Below are 18,940 nucleotides of genomic sequence, written 5' to 3' on the forward strand. Positions count from 1 at the left end.
CACAGAGAAACACATGAGGAGCCTTGGAAAAACATTTGATTGCTCAACTGGAGAGGGAACGCACAACAGTTGACAAGTCAGGGCTTCCAGGGAAATTCAAGGCGAGGTAATACCAGCATGGCTTTTGTAATTTTGTGATCATGCTGGTATACAAATTTTCCATCTCCACTGTGGAAGGAGGGTGAGCAGCAACCTGCGATGTTGGTTAGGCTTACCGCTAGCCAGATGAAGGAATTGAGACAACTGGGCGCATCGACTACATGGGAAGAAGCCATGGATGGCAAGAGCTCATGATCTGAGCTCTGGAGGGTGGAACCCTAACGCAAGCGGTTGCAAAGTCCATCAACACCGCTATTGACAACAACAAGTGTTTGCAACCACAAAGGAGAGGAGTGTCATTTTTGCAACCTGGAGAACAATTACCCTCCAAACCAAAAGCACAAACAGGTCTCCTGGGAATAGTGAGGGCTTGGAAAACAACTTTGTTTTCCCCAAAAAATCATGGAAACCAGTCATTACCTCCCATGGAGACCAGACATTGTCCAGCTCTCAGAGTCATCCAAGCAGGTTATTTGGTTGGAGCTGACAGTGCCCTGGGAGGAGAGGATACTGGAAGCTAGTAAGAGGAAGAAATACGGGGAGCTGGTGGAGGAGTGCCGTAGATGCTGGTGGCATGCAAGGTGCTTGCCCATTGAAGTTGGAGGAAGGGGCTTTGCAAGAAAGTAATTCTGTAAGGCCTACAGCCTCTGGGCACTTACGTGAGGGGGTCAAGTTGAAATACCCAAATCCCCCATGACCCAAGATAGTATCACTGGACTCGAACAACAGAAATGTAGTTTTTGCAAATATGTCCAAAAAATGTTTAGGCTTATCCACAAAACCACAAAACAAACCCAAGTATTGCCCTGTGAACCAGTTTTTTGTCTAGGGTTTTGCTGCATTAATTAAAGCCAAAAGACTCATTCTGAGGGTTGATGTGCTATTAGAACTTCCAAAATGGCTTTATCAGACCCATTTCCATTAAAATGCTGGATCCGTCAGTCAATTTAGTACTTAAATAAATTGATAAATCATATGCTGTACATGATCCTCCATGATGGCATCTAAGGCTAAACCTTGCTGTACATGAGGCGTTACCTTCACTTGATTTTCACATGCAAATCTCGTCCCCATTTCAGTTGCCGCCGATTCAAACATAAATCTTGTCCACCAAAGGCATGTCTCCATCCATTAAGTGCCCGCTGAAGCAGGCTGATGACAATGATGACATGGGAGCAGAGCCATGTGTGTGTAGGTGCAGGAAAATGACTGATGGGTTTGGTGCCACATTTTGACAGCTGCAGGGAGTTACTAGAGCAGGTGTGCATTAGACGGAGGGCATGTTTCTGTAGGTTGGATGCTTAAGTGGCCAAATGTCCCCTGACAACTGTCCTCTCACCTCACATCAGGACAGGTATCCTCTCATGCATCACTGCATGTGCTGTTTGGTTTACATATCTGGGTTTTTTTTATTCCTCCCAGCACAATTGGTTCTTTTGTAACACCATTTTGTGGTGTTATATAAAGGTAGATGAAGAAATGGTTTCTGAAAATAAGTCCTTTATTGTCAATAATCACTTATCAATGATGACGTAAATTATCTGACTCCTTTGTGTGGCATTATCTACTTGGAGATTTTTATTTTATTCTCTACCCAGTATGTTCGAACTCCGGAGGATGATTATTTTGATAAAGGAATGCAACACAAAAAGTGCTTAACATGCGTCACTGAATTTTCATTTCTCTTAAGTAAGTCATATTTATAGAAAGATGTCTTGAAAGGCACAGTAGAAAACATTTAAGAGCACATTAGAATCTAAAATGAACCACTGAGGAGAAAATGGATCACATTTAGCCAGATGCAGAAAAATAACTAGCATACATTCAACTGGCTGAATTTTAAAAAGTCACACTCACCTTCAGTCTCTTGGGGGAATTTCTGCTGTCCACAACTGACCATTAACTCGTATTTGCTTTTTTCTTCTACCTACATGACTCAGACAAAGTAAACAGTTAAAATGATGTGCCAGCATTTCCATTGATTATATCATAAGTTTTAAAAAATGTGCAAATCTTTACATTTAATTCTCCCAGTACATATGAATGTAGTTGAACTAAACAATGGCCGTCTACCTTCAGGGAGATTCTAGTCACTTTCACTCAAAGTCTAAAGTGACTTTCACCCAAACTGAGATGACATTTGAGCAGATATGTGGACTTACATCACATGGATTTAGTTCAAGTCGAGGTAACAAATGCAATGACTCAACCCAGGAGAATAGAGACCTGGAACTCTGTATTAAATTTCAACATCATGACTTCACTTAGATATGAGCCCTATGACTTGAAAGTCTTGATGTCTTTCCCTTTGTGGTGCAAAGGTTTCCATTTGTGTGTAAAGACTTGCATGGCTCTGACTTAATAATAATTTATCCTTTATTAATCCCCGTGGGGAAATTCGTTCTCTGCAATTAACCCATCATGGATGAACCATGAGCAGTAGGCTGCCATCAACCAGCACCAGGGGAGCAGTTTGGGGTTCAGTGTCTTGCTCAACAACACCTCCACACACTAGGAGGAGCCAGGAATTGAACCAGGAATGTTTGGTTAGTGTGTACTCTCATCATGGTCACATGGTCCATCATGAATAAGTCACTGTTCTGAGAACAGTGTGTCTCACCACTCACTCTATGTTATATTCAAATATGCCATTATGCTGAAGGACTTGATGTGCAAAATAAAGTACCTTGATGTGATGTCGGCTCATCATGCAAAGTCACACATGCAATCAATACTGGAGTCACAGCTGCCTCATTTAATACGTTCATTTAAGAAAAAATAATAATAACTGAGCAAAAGCTCAAAAACGCTTCAAGAACATACTTTTCCATGTTAAGATATTAGTTGAGCAGCTTTAAAAAAAAACCCAACAAGCTTTTATTCCATTTTCTCCTCATTCTGATCACATGTTTTCCCAACAATTCAACAATGAACTCTGAGCAAAATTAGTCACAAAGTCAAAATGTGCGAGCAGTTGATAGCACAAAGCGGATTAGTTTTGGATTGGCCTACCTCTGAGTTTCTCTCTGGTGCCCCACTCTCCATGATCTCATAAGCGGGATCAGCTCTGCGTCTCTCTTCTTTACTATTAAGCCTTTTGTCTGGTGGAGAAACATATAGTGTGCTTTAAATATAAGGAGGCCAAACTGCAAATTGTGTGTCAATATGCAGCGAAGAGAAAAAAACCCCACGTTGCGCCACCTAATCCCTTCTGTTGATCGAGGCGCACAAGTGGTTATAAATGCATGAATTCCAGCAGATCAGATGATGGGAATGAAATAACAGAGGGCTGATTAATCATCTCACAATACGGCAAACTATTACACACAGACAGCTTGCTACGCTCCTACGTGCTGCAAAAAAGGGGTGAATCAATCATGATTAATATGTAAGGGAAAGACAAGAACATGCATCAGACTGTCATTTTCTATAACGTGCACAAGGAGAACCCCAATCTACAGAAGAATGAAACATTTTGATATCACTGACACTTCTGGTTTATAAAGCATCACACAATTATTTTCTCTGAATTTTAATAAAACGATGTAACGTGATGTCACAGCTACAATGACACTGGAATAAGAGAATTGAACTAATAACTTAGTTTGTATTTCAGTGTATTTCTTCCTCTATCCCTCTCTTCCTAGAGAAAGAATATATCTCATGATTATTTTTAGTGTGTGCACGTGTGCGCACATGTGTGTGAGCATGCAGGGTTGGGAGAGGGGCTAATTTTTTCTTTGACTCCAGAGCAATTAGGGTTGGGAACCACTGAGCTGCTTAAGCAAGCATAAAGCACTTTGATAATCCAAGTTTTGTATAAAGATACTGATCACATTCATACACTTTGCCCATACAGAAGATCCGAAGGGTTTTAAAATAATGTATTTTTTCAATAGTATATTAAAGCGCTTTTATCAAATGTTAGTCGCTTCTCTGAGTCATGATCAACTCTATTTAACCAGAAAGTTTTTCTTACTAGCAGATAATAATAATCCTGATTCATTTTGAACTCTGACTGACAGTTTGTGACTTCGGAGAATAAAGCAAGAGGATGTAAAAGTAAGAAAATAAAGCAGAGAGGGAAGTGTTTTTATTGATGACAAAGACACAGGACTCAAAAAAGTGAGGGCTGTTTCAAAAGAGGAAAGAGGAAAAGGACATCGGGGCTAAAGCGGAGACGTTTTCATCAGCTGAAGAGGAAAGTGCTGAAGAGGCCTCTTACCTTCCCTGCCCCCAGTCTGACCATTCATCTCCTCATACTGACACCGGCTGTCTGTGCTCTGAGATCCACAGCCGTCAGCTTCACACTGTAGCTCCCCATTAGCACCTTCAGGTTCTTGGCTCCTCTTCAGGTGCATCGCAGGAATGAAGGAAATGTTTCTGTTATGGTACATGTCAGCAGGTATGACCCGCAGGGGCGGCGGACAGTGCGATCCTTGACACTTCAAACAGTTTTCATAAATGGCAGTTCTTGCGTCTTCCTGGGAATTTTGTAACGGGACAGCCGCTTTAACATGTTTTGGCCCATTTCCAAGCGCGGGGCTCATTGATTCGTACAGTCTGCAACAGTTCCCTTCCGCCTCTTTGTCCCCTCTTGGATAGCGCAGCAGTTCAGCAAGCAGATTGGCTAATTTCACTCTTCCTTTTTTTGGCGCTGGCAATTCCTCACATATCTTTTCTGAGGTGTTGATGGATCCAGGAGTGGTCCGGGATTTTGCCAAAACACTCTTCACCGCAACACTGTAATCACTGCCAATGTTGGTTCTGCATGGTGATTTTTGAACACTTTGATCTGCTGGATTGGAAATATGATGTTCTGGAAGCGAAATCCTTGGACGCATTTTAATTCCTGCCCCGAATGCACATCTTTTATCCAATCAGCAAACTCTGGCTACATCAAACATCATGAGAGCTTTATCTAAACATGCGCTAAATGCAAAGACACGCAGGAACTGAAGCATGCAATGTGCAAATGACATTTCAGCTGATTACCTACCTGGTATGGCAGGACCGACTGCACTACTTGCAGGGATATAAGGGGTCCCCTGCAATACAATACAGTTTATGGTTTACTTAATTATCATAACAATAACAACATTTACTAATCAATTTTCTCTCATGTAAGTCATGATATATGTATGAAAAATCATGGGTGAGATACACAATCCATGAAAGTTAACTGTGTGCCTGGCAAAGTAGAGAATCTGAATGATAATTCCCCCAAAACAGTGGATGTGACCCCAAAATATAGACGTACAATGTAAATTACAACATCGTCCAGCCTTCATTTAAACTAATATAAAGAATCGTTTTTAAATACGATAATTTAAAACCAGCGGACGTATTCTAGTTAAATTGGTGTCATGCCTGTAAATGCTTTGAAAGTCAGATCACTTCTTCTCTCTTCTTCCCATTGACTCGTATGGCAGAAGCCGCGTGCCGTGAATAATTCTAAAATTAAAATCAAACCTTTGACTCCAACGGCAACAATGTGACAGCAATTACAATATAATTAAGATGAAACATTCATGCAGTCCATGATATATTTCAAAATGTGAAATACATGTAGTAATTGGAACTAGCTCTCATACAGTAAGCCAATAAACACTTGGGGGTGGATTGTGTCACTCTGGCTGTGGGTGATAAATGCCCTCTTACACAGCTCGCGCCTGATCCATCAGTTTCTGGCCAATGACTCCTGTTTAATTTACTTTGCTGGGAGCTGAACTGAAAAACAACAAATAATTTATCCAGCCAGACACTAAAAAAGCTAATCAAACACCCATTTGCATTTTCACTAAATGCACTACCAGCAGGTGGGGCTGTATGTTTAGAGTACTCCTTAAAGTAGGACAATGAGGCTTTTTTTGATTGACTCTGTGTCTCCATGTAGAATACTTTGCTAAAAAGCAGGTGAAGACACTCAAAAGTATCTGAAAAAGAACAAACAATTTGCTTTCAATATGTGCTTGTTTCAACCTATGTTCCAGTTAGAAACATCACCAACATCATTAAAATATTTCCCTTCCTCTACATTTTAGGTTGACCCAATTTTGTAGAATTCCAAAGACAAGACGATTCCTGATTCCATCTTTCAAGGTTGACAAGAGCCATACTGTTATGTAAGTCAGCAAGAAATAAAATCAACATCACACAATCACCTCATTGCTCCTTGATTTCAAATTGAACGTTTTTTACTTTTAATGATCTGAGAAATGAATTTGAATGCTGACCCTTATAAACACAGATGTTATATTGATTTTGATGAACAATCATGGTGTTTGATTATAAGTGTATACGTGACATTTTTGTGTCATTCACAAGCTCCTTGTCTACTGTAAAGGTGTCAGCCTCAATTGGAGGCTAAGATGTTAGCTTGTTAGACAGATGGGCTGTGGGAATCAGAGTTGTTGTGACACTGAATTCAGAGCGGCATTTTGCCAGCCTGCACAACATCACAAAGGTCATACTGACGGTAAACTACACAACAGATGGGGCGTTGATGAGAAGGTCTGTTCACAAAAGCTGCTACAGTACGAATGCAAGCAAGGTGAGTCTTGTTCAGGACACCGTTTAAATGTATGACTGAAAGCAGACGGCCAAGAGAAATAAAAATGTCCACTTTTCAGTTTGTTTCTGGCAAAAGAGCCCAACCCCTCCATTAGTCAGCTGATCATCCAATATCAGCTTCCACGGACATGTAAGTGCTCTTGAGGTGGGCGACGTGAAAAGGTTGCAGATCAGTTTTTTGTGACAAAATCCCAGCTGGCGTCCAGCAGGAAAAGTTTCTGTTTGGCTGAAAGTGGGTTACATATCAATATCACCCATATCAGCTTTTCAAATGAGGGGTGGACTAACCAAATTCTGAAGTCTTACAAATGTCCAAAATGCTTATGTTTAAACTTGGCAGTTTAACAAATATAATATTTTGCTTCTTTCTTCAAAGTCAACAAGATTTTATATTCCTGCAACCAATATCAAAGTATTTCTAAAGTCCATCTTAAATTTTCCTTCGATGAAACTGATGCATCTGGTTGCTACTGCCCATTCCAGGAGTAGTAGATTGAAATTAGCTCAGTGCTAACAAAATGTTACTGTTGATCAACTTTAAAATAAAATCATAGATATGCAAGGTCAAAAACAAAACCATCATTTTGACATTATAGAAAACCTGTCAGCCAATTCGAAGAAAACAATTACACTAGATATTTCACCGTAAAACATGATTTTGGACAGAACAGCTGCTAAATGCATCTTACCTTAAAACCCCCACACACTGAACAGATCATGACAATGGTTTTGGACACCGATGAGAAGGAGCTGCAGATGTGAAAGGTATCAGGATGCAGACCCTCACTAGATGGAACAGTCTTGGATTTCTTGTTCTCCTCCAAAGGGCCATGTGAAAGTTCCCTCGACGACTCTCTTTCATTAGTTTCTAGGTGACCCTTGAAGCGTGTGGTACTTTCCTTATTCCCTTTTGAAGACTCACTTTGCGCACTTGAATGTGAAGGAGTGTCCTTAGTTAAGGTGGAGTGTTCACTGTCTTGGGCATCCTCATTTGTCTCCTGTAACATGCTCCTGGGGGAGTCGTACAGGTATCTAAGTGATGTTGGAACCTGGTATTCATGTCCTGAGACGACAGCGCATGAACAAGGGCTCAGATCTTGAACCACATGCGGAGGCAAACTGAAGACAGACCCAAAATCGTCCCCGGGGGTAATATCCAAGCTGCCAGTGTAGGAGGAGAAACTCCCGGAGTAAGATGAATGGCTGCTGGTAGCGATGCCGCTGTCTGAAGAGCTCTGGCGGCCGATTTCCTGCAGCTGCCGAGGGGTCTGGGCCGCTAAACAGTTCCCCCCACCCTGGTTTGCAGAAAGCTTCTCCACACTCTGAAGAGCCACTTTAGGACCCACATGGACAATGTTCTCGCACACACTGAACACCGGTTCGCTCCAAATGGCCAGACGGCTTCCGATACTACAGTCTGACTGGCTGGTGTCTGAGGTATCAGAGGAACCAGACATGCTGCGGTCGTCACCCCCGGCAGATGGGCCGTATATAGATGAGACTGAAAAGGACAAGTCAAGGTTAAAGGTTTTAACTTCGATTGTACTTGAAGCTGTTTGGCTTGTGGTTTGTTTGCTTTTCCTTTTATTTATATTTCTCATTATTTCTGATCGTTTGATTGTTTGGTTTGGGGTTTCGCACGCACACCTTTGGATGTTGCGCACTTCCCCTGAGGCTTCTGACTCGCGGTTCAAGCTAGCAAGCCACGCGCTATTCAAAGTTTATTCGTGCAAAACCCCAACCCAAACAATCAAACAATCAAAAATATGAGGAATAGAAATGAAAGGAAAAACAAACAAACCACAAACCATTGAAATCCAAACAGCTACACTACTAATAATGCAAACCTTGCTTTCATTAGTAAAGCATTGAATTACACATTTGTTTTCCTCGTCCAAATCTGTGCATCATAATAAGAACAATAAATCAATTGAGCGAACAATGTTGAATTAAGAAAAATAATTAACAACTTAACAACATAATTTTATATTTCCTGGGGACAAAAAGGGATGATTATAGCTGTTTAGAACACTAGAAGAACCCAGGACTTGCTGTGTTTTAAAATTGTTAAACATTTCAGTGACTTGAGCTACCTTTGCTGCTCCGGTGAGAGAGCATGCTCAGTCGTTTCTCCAGCTCCTGGGTTTCGTGGTTCAATCTCTGCTCTAAGATGGCCTGACTGGCACTGGGATCTGTAGGACACAGTGTCAGATGAATTAAAAAACATGGATTTGAATCGATGGGTGTTGGACAGTCAAGCTTCCCATCCATTTGACAGGCGCAGGTGAAATCTATAAGCCGTACATCTATACATTACCTTGAAAAAATTACTTTTTGAGGGCACTTGATCAAATTAAAGAATGGAACAATGCAGGGAAAAAAAAACATTGTTGTCTCTCTGCCCTCACATACAGGTGACAATTTAATATCCATTCAACCTAAAAACAATCTTTGATCAACATAACAGATTAACAGATTCTTTTTTGTCTTCCCTGTAAAAGACTCGTATAACTTTGTATCATCATGATGATGATTCCCAGTACGACAAACCTTTAACAATGAACTCCTTCTGAACCTCTGAACTTTTAGCTTTAGCATTTAATAATTACAAAATAATTCTTCTTGTTTACTACCTGGCAAGCAGGGGACAAACTGACTATAATACATAAATTCCAAAAATCAATGCCAAAATATTTGGCCAATAAGTGACCTTAGAGTTTTCCTTCCGCTCTTGTGACGTGACCAAATGAGACGCAGCTGAGCATTTTGCGCTGTGGTGACACAAGCACAGCTGTGAAAACACATCTGAGGACTCCCGAGAAGCAAAAGGCAACCACAAGGGTCTCTGTCATCTCTCTGTGTTTTGGATCCCTATTGCCTTGTGAAACATCCAGCTGTCAGCCCAGCGTTGAAGAGAGGTCGACGTTAAGGATGAAAATTGAACCTATGAACCTGTTGGTAGAGGTTGTTATACAACTTTGTTTCTTGTATGCTTGAAAAAACCTTTGGAGAGTTAAAAAAAAAGGTCCATAAAGGGCTACACCTTGCAGTATCTGTACTACACTACTGGGATATTAATAGTGCTGCCACGTGGCCCTGTTGGTACGCATGTTGCTGCTGTTTCTGCAAGTGGATGATTGTTGGTTCTATGCAAGCATCAAATGGAGAACCACAGTCAACTTAACAAGAAGATTGATTGTTTTAACCGTATCCAAAGCCTGCAACCCTAATATTGTGCACTGACTGCAACTCTGCGATTACAAATACATACTTCAAAAGTTGTCATTGAATAACATTTTGAATTTTGGCAGTCTTTCCTTTCTTGGGATCACACTGTATGTAGAAAACCAAGTGCCCACCTAATGCTTTATCTTTGCATTCTATTTACTTCTATATCCATGTTTCAGGCTGTTTTTTCATCCTCACATTAAATGCTGATGTTTAAACTTCAGCACAGTTATCTGAGGTAACTGTTGTGAGACCCCTGTTGGTACATGTATGCACGTGTGAATGTGTGTGTGTGTGAACAAGAAAAAAACAAGTACTGGTGAAAGGGAATCATCTAAAAATAGAAATATTTGTTAAAAATACACACCAAATGATTTAACGCAGGCATGTGTATGCTTCAGACTCCACTGTGAAAAGGGGTTTTAAAAGATCTGAACCTAAAAAAAAATCTAAATTTCTCATTTATATATAGTTCTTTATCTATTTTTTTTTCCTATTTTCCTTGTTTAGTTTTATTTCTGTAATAAAAAAAAATGCTAGGCAGTTCTAATTTTAATCAAGCTGTGTAGCCCTTGATGTAAGAAAGAGAGCTCTCACATTTTGAAAAGAAGATTAAACAACTGACTTCAAATCTGTCTTTTAATTTGCTACAGTTTTATTATTTTTAATGTCTTGACTATTGAATTTAACATCATTTGAAGCCATGGTCTTGAACATTTATACTCCCAACAGCTTACTGTCAGACCTTACAAATGTGACTTGCTACGTCAACCAATTAAATTATTCTATTTTAGATGCTATGAAAATACCTCAGGATTTTCCCATTCTATGTATATTCTGATTTTAATCTGACCTCCTGTTTTTACATTACATTACATTTGGCAGACGCTTTTATCCAAAGCGACTTACAATGGAGGACATAGGGACTGCAAATACACTTGCAAATACACGATGCACAGGAAATGCACAGGTTTTCCAGTATTCCAGACAACCCAGTGATGAACATGCTGAACGGCCTCTGGTTTGTATCTTAGACACTTAATAGATGGCAGTAGAGTAAAAGGCAGAGAGACGTTACAGCACACAGGGGTGACAGATAAGTGAGCTGGGGAAGATTACAGTGATTAATCAAAAACAGTGACGACCGGCGAGGCGGGCGGATTTCAGTCAGTCAGGGGGCGTGTAGGACGGTGACACTGACAAGGACTGTGAGGTGAAAACATGTGAGAGTGAGAGACACAATCAGGGGTTGCGGAGAGCGAAGAGATAAAATGAGAGAGGCAGAAAAGGGGGGCTGTAAGAATAAGGTGAGGGAGTTGGGGGGGGGCAGTGGAATCCTGTGGATGATGTTACATACATACCCGGAGTGATTAGGAGGCTTTGGCTGCTCTGCTTGTGTGAACTCTGACTTTGACCCCCCCCCGCCACTGCCACCGACATCGTCACTGCTATTTATTCTACTATGTACAACAATAACGCGAACATGAGCTCGCTCCACTATCGGGCAGCATTGTGTGAGAACCAAGTATATCTATAAAACCCTTTTAGAGGAACTGCAGAACCGGTGAGAAATATATTTCAAAAAGTGCTAGAGGGGAAAACAGAAGGCGCTAAAGCAAACAGCAGGAGGGCAGATAATGTTCGACAGCTCCAATTACATTGGATCAAGTATGAAACGTGTTATTGGATAAAAAGAAATGGCAGAAATCCCAGTTTAAACGAAACAATTATTTGCAGTTCTTTTTTGCAGGTGCATAGTTAATTTTCAAAGGTCATCATAAAGCTGCGGGGACTGACTCAAATCACGATCCAAAGTGAAACACTCAAAGCTGCTATTCGATGCGCGATTAAAATATATCACCACACCAGATTTTCATGAAATATATTCCATTTATCTGTAGTTTCGAACACAGAAATGCATAACCCATTGAACTCTATTTGGCCTTCGCGTCAATTCAATTTAACAACTCTACAGGGAAAATAAAAAAGGTTCCAGTCCTCCACTTCACCTAGCAGGGGCTCATGTCTATACATAGACAATTTAATTTACTGCTATAATCACGGTTAGTGCAGTAGTTATCCTCTTACTGATATTTAAGGTGACCCTAAGCTTTATATTCACCGCAGTAGACTTATAGAAGGGGTTAGGAGGTTTGACTAAAATTGCCACGAAGGATTACCCAATTATGAAAAAAGCAGCTGTCCGTCATAATTTAGTCACATCAAAGCGTCTGCATTCACAAAGGAATCCTCTGACTCATTCTGCCCAAAATGGTTGGATTCCAGGAAGACAACAAACTTCCTGACTGTGATAAACCCTGCAAGCCCGAATGGGAAACATGCAGATTTTGCTATAAAATACATAGCAAGTCTTGATGTAAGCAATTGTGTGAGTTGCTTAGCAACGGTGCAATTATCCAAAAAAGGAAGACTTTTGTCTTTACCGAATAATGTTTCTCACAAAGAGTTTTACCCTTGTTGTGGAGGGTTTTGTGTGTGCATGAATGTGTGTGTTTGTGTGTGTGTGTGTTCTACTACACAGAATGGAAGCCCTCTGATACTGACCTGGCAAAACTGGACGTATTCCAAAAGGGCCTCTCGTGGGGGAGATGCCTCGGACGATGCAGTCAAATAGAAAGCTGATCTGTTCGCTCTCCGCCGATGAGAGCAGAAAAACACCAGCCCCTGTACGAAAAGTAATTAATTAAGGTTGTTTTTCTTCAGCACCACAGAGGAAATGTGACAATATTGGTGGGTCTTTTTTATTTTTCTTCTTCATTTCTTCAAAAACTTAACATTGTCATCATCACCGACTGACACACCGACATCATAACTGAAAGATTAAACCACTCAATTTTTGCAATCTTTGTCTTAAAAAAAAAAAAAAAATGACATTAGTTATCTCCATAATAATCACAAAATGAACTTTTTACAAAAACCTCTATTAAACATCAGTCTTTTCCAATGATGTCTTTAATTATCCAGCTTTTTGTACAGCTGGTTTATTTCTCGTAAGTCACATTAGTGAATTGTGAGTGTCAGCAAAGGTGATACAGTGGAGCAAAAGGTGAAAGGTCACGCTCCCAAGGGCTCTCTTTACCTCCCTCTGACCAAATAACCAGCTGTCCATTACAACATGTCACCAATAAAAGGTCATTGTGTTGCTCCAACCCTGAGACCACACAAATCACTGGTTGTCTGAATCACATTCCTCCGGTTGTGAAGTCAGGTCAAAGCTCACACACAAATATTGCTTGGATGTCCACACCAGTCGGAACTGAAGATGTACAGCTTCTGAGGTATTGTTACGATATCGATCCAAGTAGGGGCTTGAGAGGAGCTTTCTCACTTTTCATCTGCTCCAAAAAATGTCAGACTGAAACTCATTTGAACATTTTTCTCCATTAAGATTGCGGTCAAAGCTCGACAGCAGGTCACTGAACATCAGGTGTGCGGAAACTGAGGCACCAAAAAAAAGCCCAAGCAAAACAAAGAACAGGTGGCAAAACCGAAATGAGTTTACGGCAGGATGAATATTCTGTGTAGGAACAAAAAACTCAAGTGGATGCTTGTGATTTGTCTTGCAACAGTGACAAATACAGCCCTCATGCAAGGAACACCATTTTAAAATGTAAATCTGTCCAGCAAGTGGGAAGTGTGAATTAACTTCAATTTTCACAGGTTTGTTTTTTTGTTGTTTTTTTTTTTAGAATTTTTGCAACTGACACTTTAACAAGCAAGTATTGAAGCTGAAGTGCAATGCTTACCAGTTCTTCGAGATTTTGACAAAATAACTGACAACACAGGGAATATTCCATTTTGTCAACAGCTGAACACAGAAAATGAAAAGAAAGAGGCTTCTGTATTAGAAACAAAAAAATTAAAAAAAATTATCTTCAGTGGGGTAAGGATATATACATGTAAACTTTCCATGCTCAAAGATCTGTCATTGCTTAATCACTTAATCATTTCAATCATTTCAATCATTTCACCAAGCTATAAATTAGTGCTTATATTAAGCCAGTTAAGGCACCAGAAAATGTTCACATCTGTATGACGATACAATCCTAAATGCTGATTTGTTGTAATGGCTACAAAACAAATAGAACCACTAACGACACATAAAAACACATATAAACACACCACACCCACACACGTATATATATATATATATATATATATATATATATGTGTACACACATGTATTTATATAAAAAATAAATGTTACATCTACGAGCAGGAGAGTACTACATGTTAGATATATACCAAATGTATTCTTTTATCTTATAATGGATTCAGGCACTGCATAAAATTCCCTTTAAATGGGGTCTCTAGATTTGTTTGTACAAATGGCTGTCAGCTGGGGAGGAAACAAATCCATAATCAGTTTAGAAGCTACCCCTAAATCCTGTGTTGAAAATTGCCACATCTCTAGGTTGGTTATTTGAAAATTCTTGGCTTGCTTTATACATAATATTCTTAATGTCCTCCAATTAGTCTCTTTTATTGTAATTATTTAATCCGTCCCATATTTCCAACTGGAAACAGAGAAAATAGAATAAAAAAAAATAAAGAAAAAAGAAAAAAAATCAGCTGAGAGCCAACAGGAGCTTCCAGCAGAAGTGAGAAGTCCAACACCACGTCTCTTTCAGCCGTGGATAAATTGTGCAGATAACATGTCACAGGAACGCAGACACCTCAAATAACACAAACACTAAACTTTTTAAAAGTGAAACTGAAGGTGTCTGACCTTCATATTATGTGATGCATGGAGCGAGATTCAATAGAGCTAAATAAATCACATGTGACATTCTTTAGAGTCATGTTTCTAGCAGTTCGTCGGGTGACTGCAGCCCAAAGATGTTGTTCTCTTCATATCCTCACCAGGTACTGACACAGACCCCTCTCTAATCTAATGGTTTCATGTCTTATTCAGAAATGTAAACTGGTTTACCTTATCACAGCAATGCGCACAAACTCAGCTACAACTGTGAGTAACTCATACCTCTCAAAAATAACTGCACTAAAGTGATGAGGAGCTCCTTATTTTGAGCACACAGCGAGAATCATTTTCACATTCGCTCCAGCGTCACATGCATGCTTTGCATTCTTCATCTACCATGTCAGAAAGGACTTTGTGCAGAAAGGGGACTGCAATTTGGGTTACATGCTCACCATTTAAGATCTGAGTAAACAAAATAAAAAGCAGTAGAGAGATTGTAGTCGGCATTACAGTAGTGAAGTCTAAAAACAAGAGGCAATACAGAAAACTCTTTCATTCTTGTATTGTTGATGGATGTGTTTTGCTCAGGCTAACACCAAATATGTAGGCTGAAAGCCAGTATGTGGGGCTGTAGTTCATTTTCACTTCAAACTATCATGTTTAATAGGAGGTTCTATTAATCACATTATTTAAAATATGTAAATATAGTATATGGTATTCAAAGCACTAGAGTACGTCCATCCATCCATCTTCTGACACTTATTCTGCATATAGGGTGGCGGGGGATGCTAGAGCCTATCCCAGCGGTTACCGGGCGAGAGGCGGGGTACACCCTGGACTGGTTGCCAGAAAAACAACTATTCACTACATTTCTAAAAGAAAAAAAAAATTAAGCAAAAGAGAAATAGAGACTCGAATGATTATTAGGATAATGACATAAGTGACACTTGCTTCAGATGTGTCATTCTTATATAGACATAGTTAGTTGTTAGTTGTGAATGTTTTTTACAGTGGATGGTTGACATGACTTTTTAAAACAGGACAAAAAAACAAACCAAAAGAAAAAAAAGATTGAAATCCAAGCCACTTTTACAGCTCAACCCCTAAACTTAGCTTCCAGTGAGTGAACGCTGGCGCAACTTGCTGCTGCTGCTCGTCTACATCTGTCAAAAGTCCTTGAGTGTCAAGAAAGGCCCCTTCAAATAAAATGTAACATTATTTTTCTTAACAATATTATTATTATAAATTGTCATGGACTTTCAAACTGAATATCCTAGTGTCCTTTCTTGTAGCATAAGTTTGTTCTTCTAGAAGCCACAGCATATCACTAATACTGGGACCAGGTTGCATCCGAAGCCATAAACAAAGGGGTTTAACAGCCCATCCAGTAATGACAGAGTTGTTTAAGCCGTTTCTCTTTCATACCTTGAGTTTAAGTCTTGGCTTATGTTTAGCCATAAGATGGAGCAAAAAGATGGAAGTTGGAGCTTTTCCATATTACACCTAAGGGCTTCCTTCTGGATTAATGGCTTCAGTCAGCAAGATTTGCTCCCATTCAAAATGAATCATTAATAATTCTACCATGACATGTCCATGACATGTTAAAGCACACATTGCCAGTTGCTTCACCGCTTACCACATCCGCCTCCAAATCACACATCTACCCTCAACATCATTCATGTTGCACGTGTGCCGGTGCAACAAGGGTGAACCACAATGCTGACGATTCTAGAAAGATGTAAAATGGGGTGGAGGTCACAGCCTTGCAAAGTTCTTTCAACATCTTTAAGCATAAGTTAAAATGCTTTAACACTGAAATACTACACTGTCTAAAAATAGTTCTCTACCACCAAGTTGTTTTTTTTTTATACTTTCATGCCATCTTTCAGCTTCTTGTCTTGTTCATTATGTAATCTTGAACTGGTAGCTGTTCAACACAAAGCACTTTGGAGATCAAGACCAGGGATTGACTAACTCACTTATCCAAATGATGATAATTGTCATAATAGTTCTTATTATCATCAATGTCTTCATCTTCATCATAGGTATTACATCTGAGACCATGCAATCACCTGCATGAGTTTTAGTTAATAAAAAATAGATAAAGGTTAAGTCCATTTAAAATCCATTTCTTCTATTGGTGGGTATCAATCCATGAATGAACTTTTAGGCAAAACCCTAAAATAATGACACATAAATACAAGACCAGACCACTCTGAAGAGACAATTCACATACTTTTGTCCATATCATTAAGAAAAAGACTATTGGAAAATAATGGAAACCGGACATAATATCTACATTGCGTACCCACATTGATTCGAACCTGCAATACGCTTCCTAGAACAAGCAAAATGAATATACATCTACTCAAAAAACGTTTTTAAAAAGCAGCAGTAGTAGGTCAGTAGTCAGTCGAGTAAATCAGTCGAGCCTTTACTATCACAAACGTTTGCATAAGAAGGTTTTAAAGAAAAACTCTCCTGATGACATTTGCACAAATAAAAGCTCCGCCTTCTGGCAATGCCAAAAACGCATCTGAAAGCTTGTTTTTTTTGTCTCATAAAACTTCATTGAGCATCATTCTTGATGTGTCTGCCTGAGGGAGGCCAGATGTATGAGCTGAGGGAATGAAAAAAAAAACAATCCACATTCAATGACTCAGTTCAACGTGCTGATCCTAACGCAGACACTGACATGATGCTGAGAGAAGCCAGTTGGAGGGGGAAGCATCACATGCAGGAACAGACTGAAAAATTTAAGATGGTATCAAAAGGGTAAAAAATGAGTCAAAAAGAATTCCATTAATTCGGCTGGAAGATGCATTACTTCACACGAAATATGAGAATGAATAGGAAAATAATCTCAACATATTGATTCATCAACCAAAATGACAAGCCATCCTGACACATCGACGTGACAAATAAATATTGACGGATGTGTGATGAATATTTTCACACCTGCATCTTTTGCGGTGTTGTAATCCATCTTGCAGGCTGTCAATCATAACTTTATTTGTCAGCTTATGGTCACACTATTAAAATTCACAATGTAATTGAAACAGACAAACAATCACAGTTTGAATTTTGGGCTTAAAGCAATATGTTGAAGAAATGGAGCAATGTAGTCATTTTTCCCCTCAACACAACTCATTTTCCCAATAACTTTGTTGTTTTCAGAATTAACTTAATGTTCGCTCCTGTTTTAATGTAATTTCTGAAATCACAAATTTGGCCATGTGAGCCTGAACCAAAGGAACAATCACATTAGTGAGGAATGACTACTTATAACCTTTCCGCAATAATATAGCCGTATGCAGCAGGCAGATCACTCCCAAAATTCAATGTACTACCATCTAAGCATTTCTCAGCCACTATTTTGAGATGATCCTAAAGACAGTATGTCAAGTAGCAAATCAGCCTCACCGGATTTAAGCTCAGTGTGTTAAGTGCTTAATTACATGTGGGTGCAAGACACAACAACACGAGATATTTCAGCAATTCACTTGTGTCATAACCACAAGAAGCCACTGTTAGACTCCTATCGTTTTCCACTACAGGAATTTTAGACACGCTAGACAGTTTGTTGCCCTTTTTATATCCAGGTGTTAAGTCTGCTGTAAAATGTGTTCCCCATCTACAGCACATGCAAGAATTGATGAAAACTACAGTTCTGCATGTACTTACATGAAATTCACATGAATTGTTTTCAAAATGATGGCAAAATGCAGCAAATTTGTCATGATAAAAAATACTAATTATACATTTTTGAAATGTTAAAAAGGGCTCATCTCTGGAGGAAAAAACATGGCTTTTTTAGCCAAAATCAATTTACAGTCATGCAGTGATGAAGCTTTGGCCATGAACAATTTTCTCATACTTGTACATTACTAAAGTAAAGAGAACCATAAATGTTGAAAAAGATAAACGTACAATGAAAATGGCAGTTGACTTACAGTAACCACACCGTGTTCCTCCCTCAAACACAAATCCGTTAGGCACGGGTCCATATCTGCGCAGGTCTGGAAGGTTCCAGTGGCCGATGATAACAGGTGGGACGTCCCTGGCCAGAGACAGCAAGTTGTTGCACAAATGAAGTGTTGCAGGTCCGCTCTCCAACTTTGTTCCTGGTAAGACTCCAACATTGAATCTGTGAACTAAACAAGCAGAGAACGAGGTGATTTAAACCCCAGCTACTCTTAATAAGTAGCGGATGACAACAGGTTGTGTGGTCTACTCCTAAGGATTAGAATTGTTAAATTAGATGTATTAAAAAAAAAAAAAAGCCAAAAAATTGCATTAAGAGAGGGGGAAAAAAAA

At 39.5% G+C, this 18,940-nt stretch overlaps 1 protein-coding gene across 3 annotated transcripts in view; it reads right to left on the reverse strand.

Annotated features, from left to right (window-relative positions):
• The window catches only part of LOC147223593 (protein Dok-7-like), a 36,781-nt gene that overhangs the window by 10,399 nt on the left and 7,442 nt on the right, over nt 1-18,940 (reverse strand). For 2 of the 3 annotated variants that reach the window (XM_086166464.1, XM_086166465.1), the window contains 7 exons: nt 18,577-18,777; nt 12,466-12,585; nt 8,766-8,864; nt 7,362-8,173; nt 5,099-5,147; nt 3,112-3,200; nt 1,957-2,026 (listed from right to left, as the gene is read on the reverse strand). In XM_086166464.1, the coding sequence (XP_086022590.1) occupies nt 1,957-2,026; nt 3,112-3,200; nt 5,099-5,147; nt 7,362-8,173; nt 8,766-8,864; nt 12,466-12,585; nt 18,577-18,777 (1,440 nt within the window). Of the gene's footprint in view, nt 1-1,956; nt 2,027-3,111; nt 3,201-5,098; nt 5,148-5,721; nt 6,036-7,361; nt 8,174-8,765; nt 8,865-12,465; nt 12,586-18,576; nt 18,778-18,940 lie in introns of those variants that run through there. The other variant, XM_086166466.1, reaches the window with a different exon arrangement.

The sequence above is a fragment of the Fistularia commersonii genome, chromosome 19, assembly GCF_037954325.1.
Source record: "Fistularia commersonii isolate RoL2024-O1a breed Wild chromosome 19, RoL_Fcom_v1.0, whole genome shotgun sequence".
Classification (NCBI taxonomy): Eukaryota; Metazoa; Chordata; class Actinopteri; order Syngnathiformes; family Fistulariidae; genus Fistularia; species Fistularia commersonii.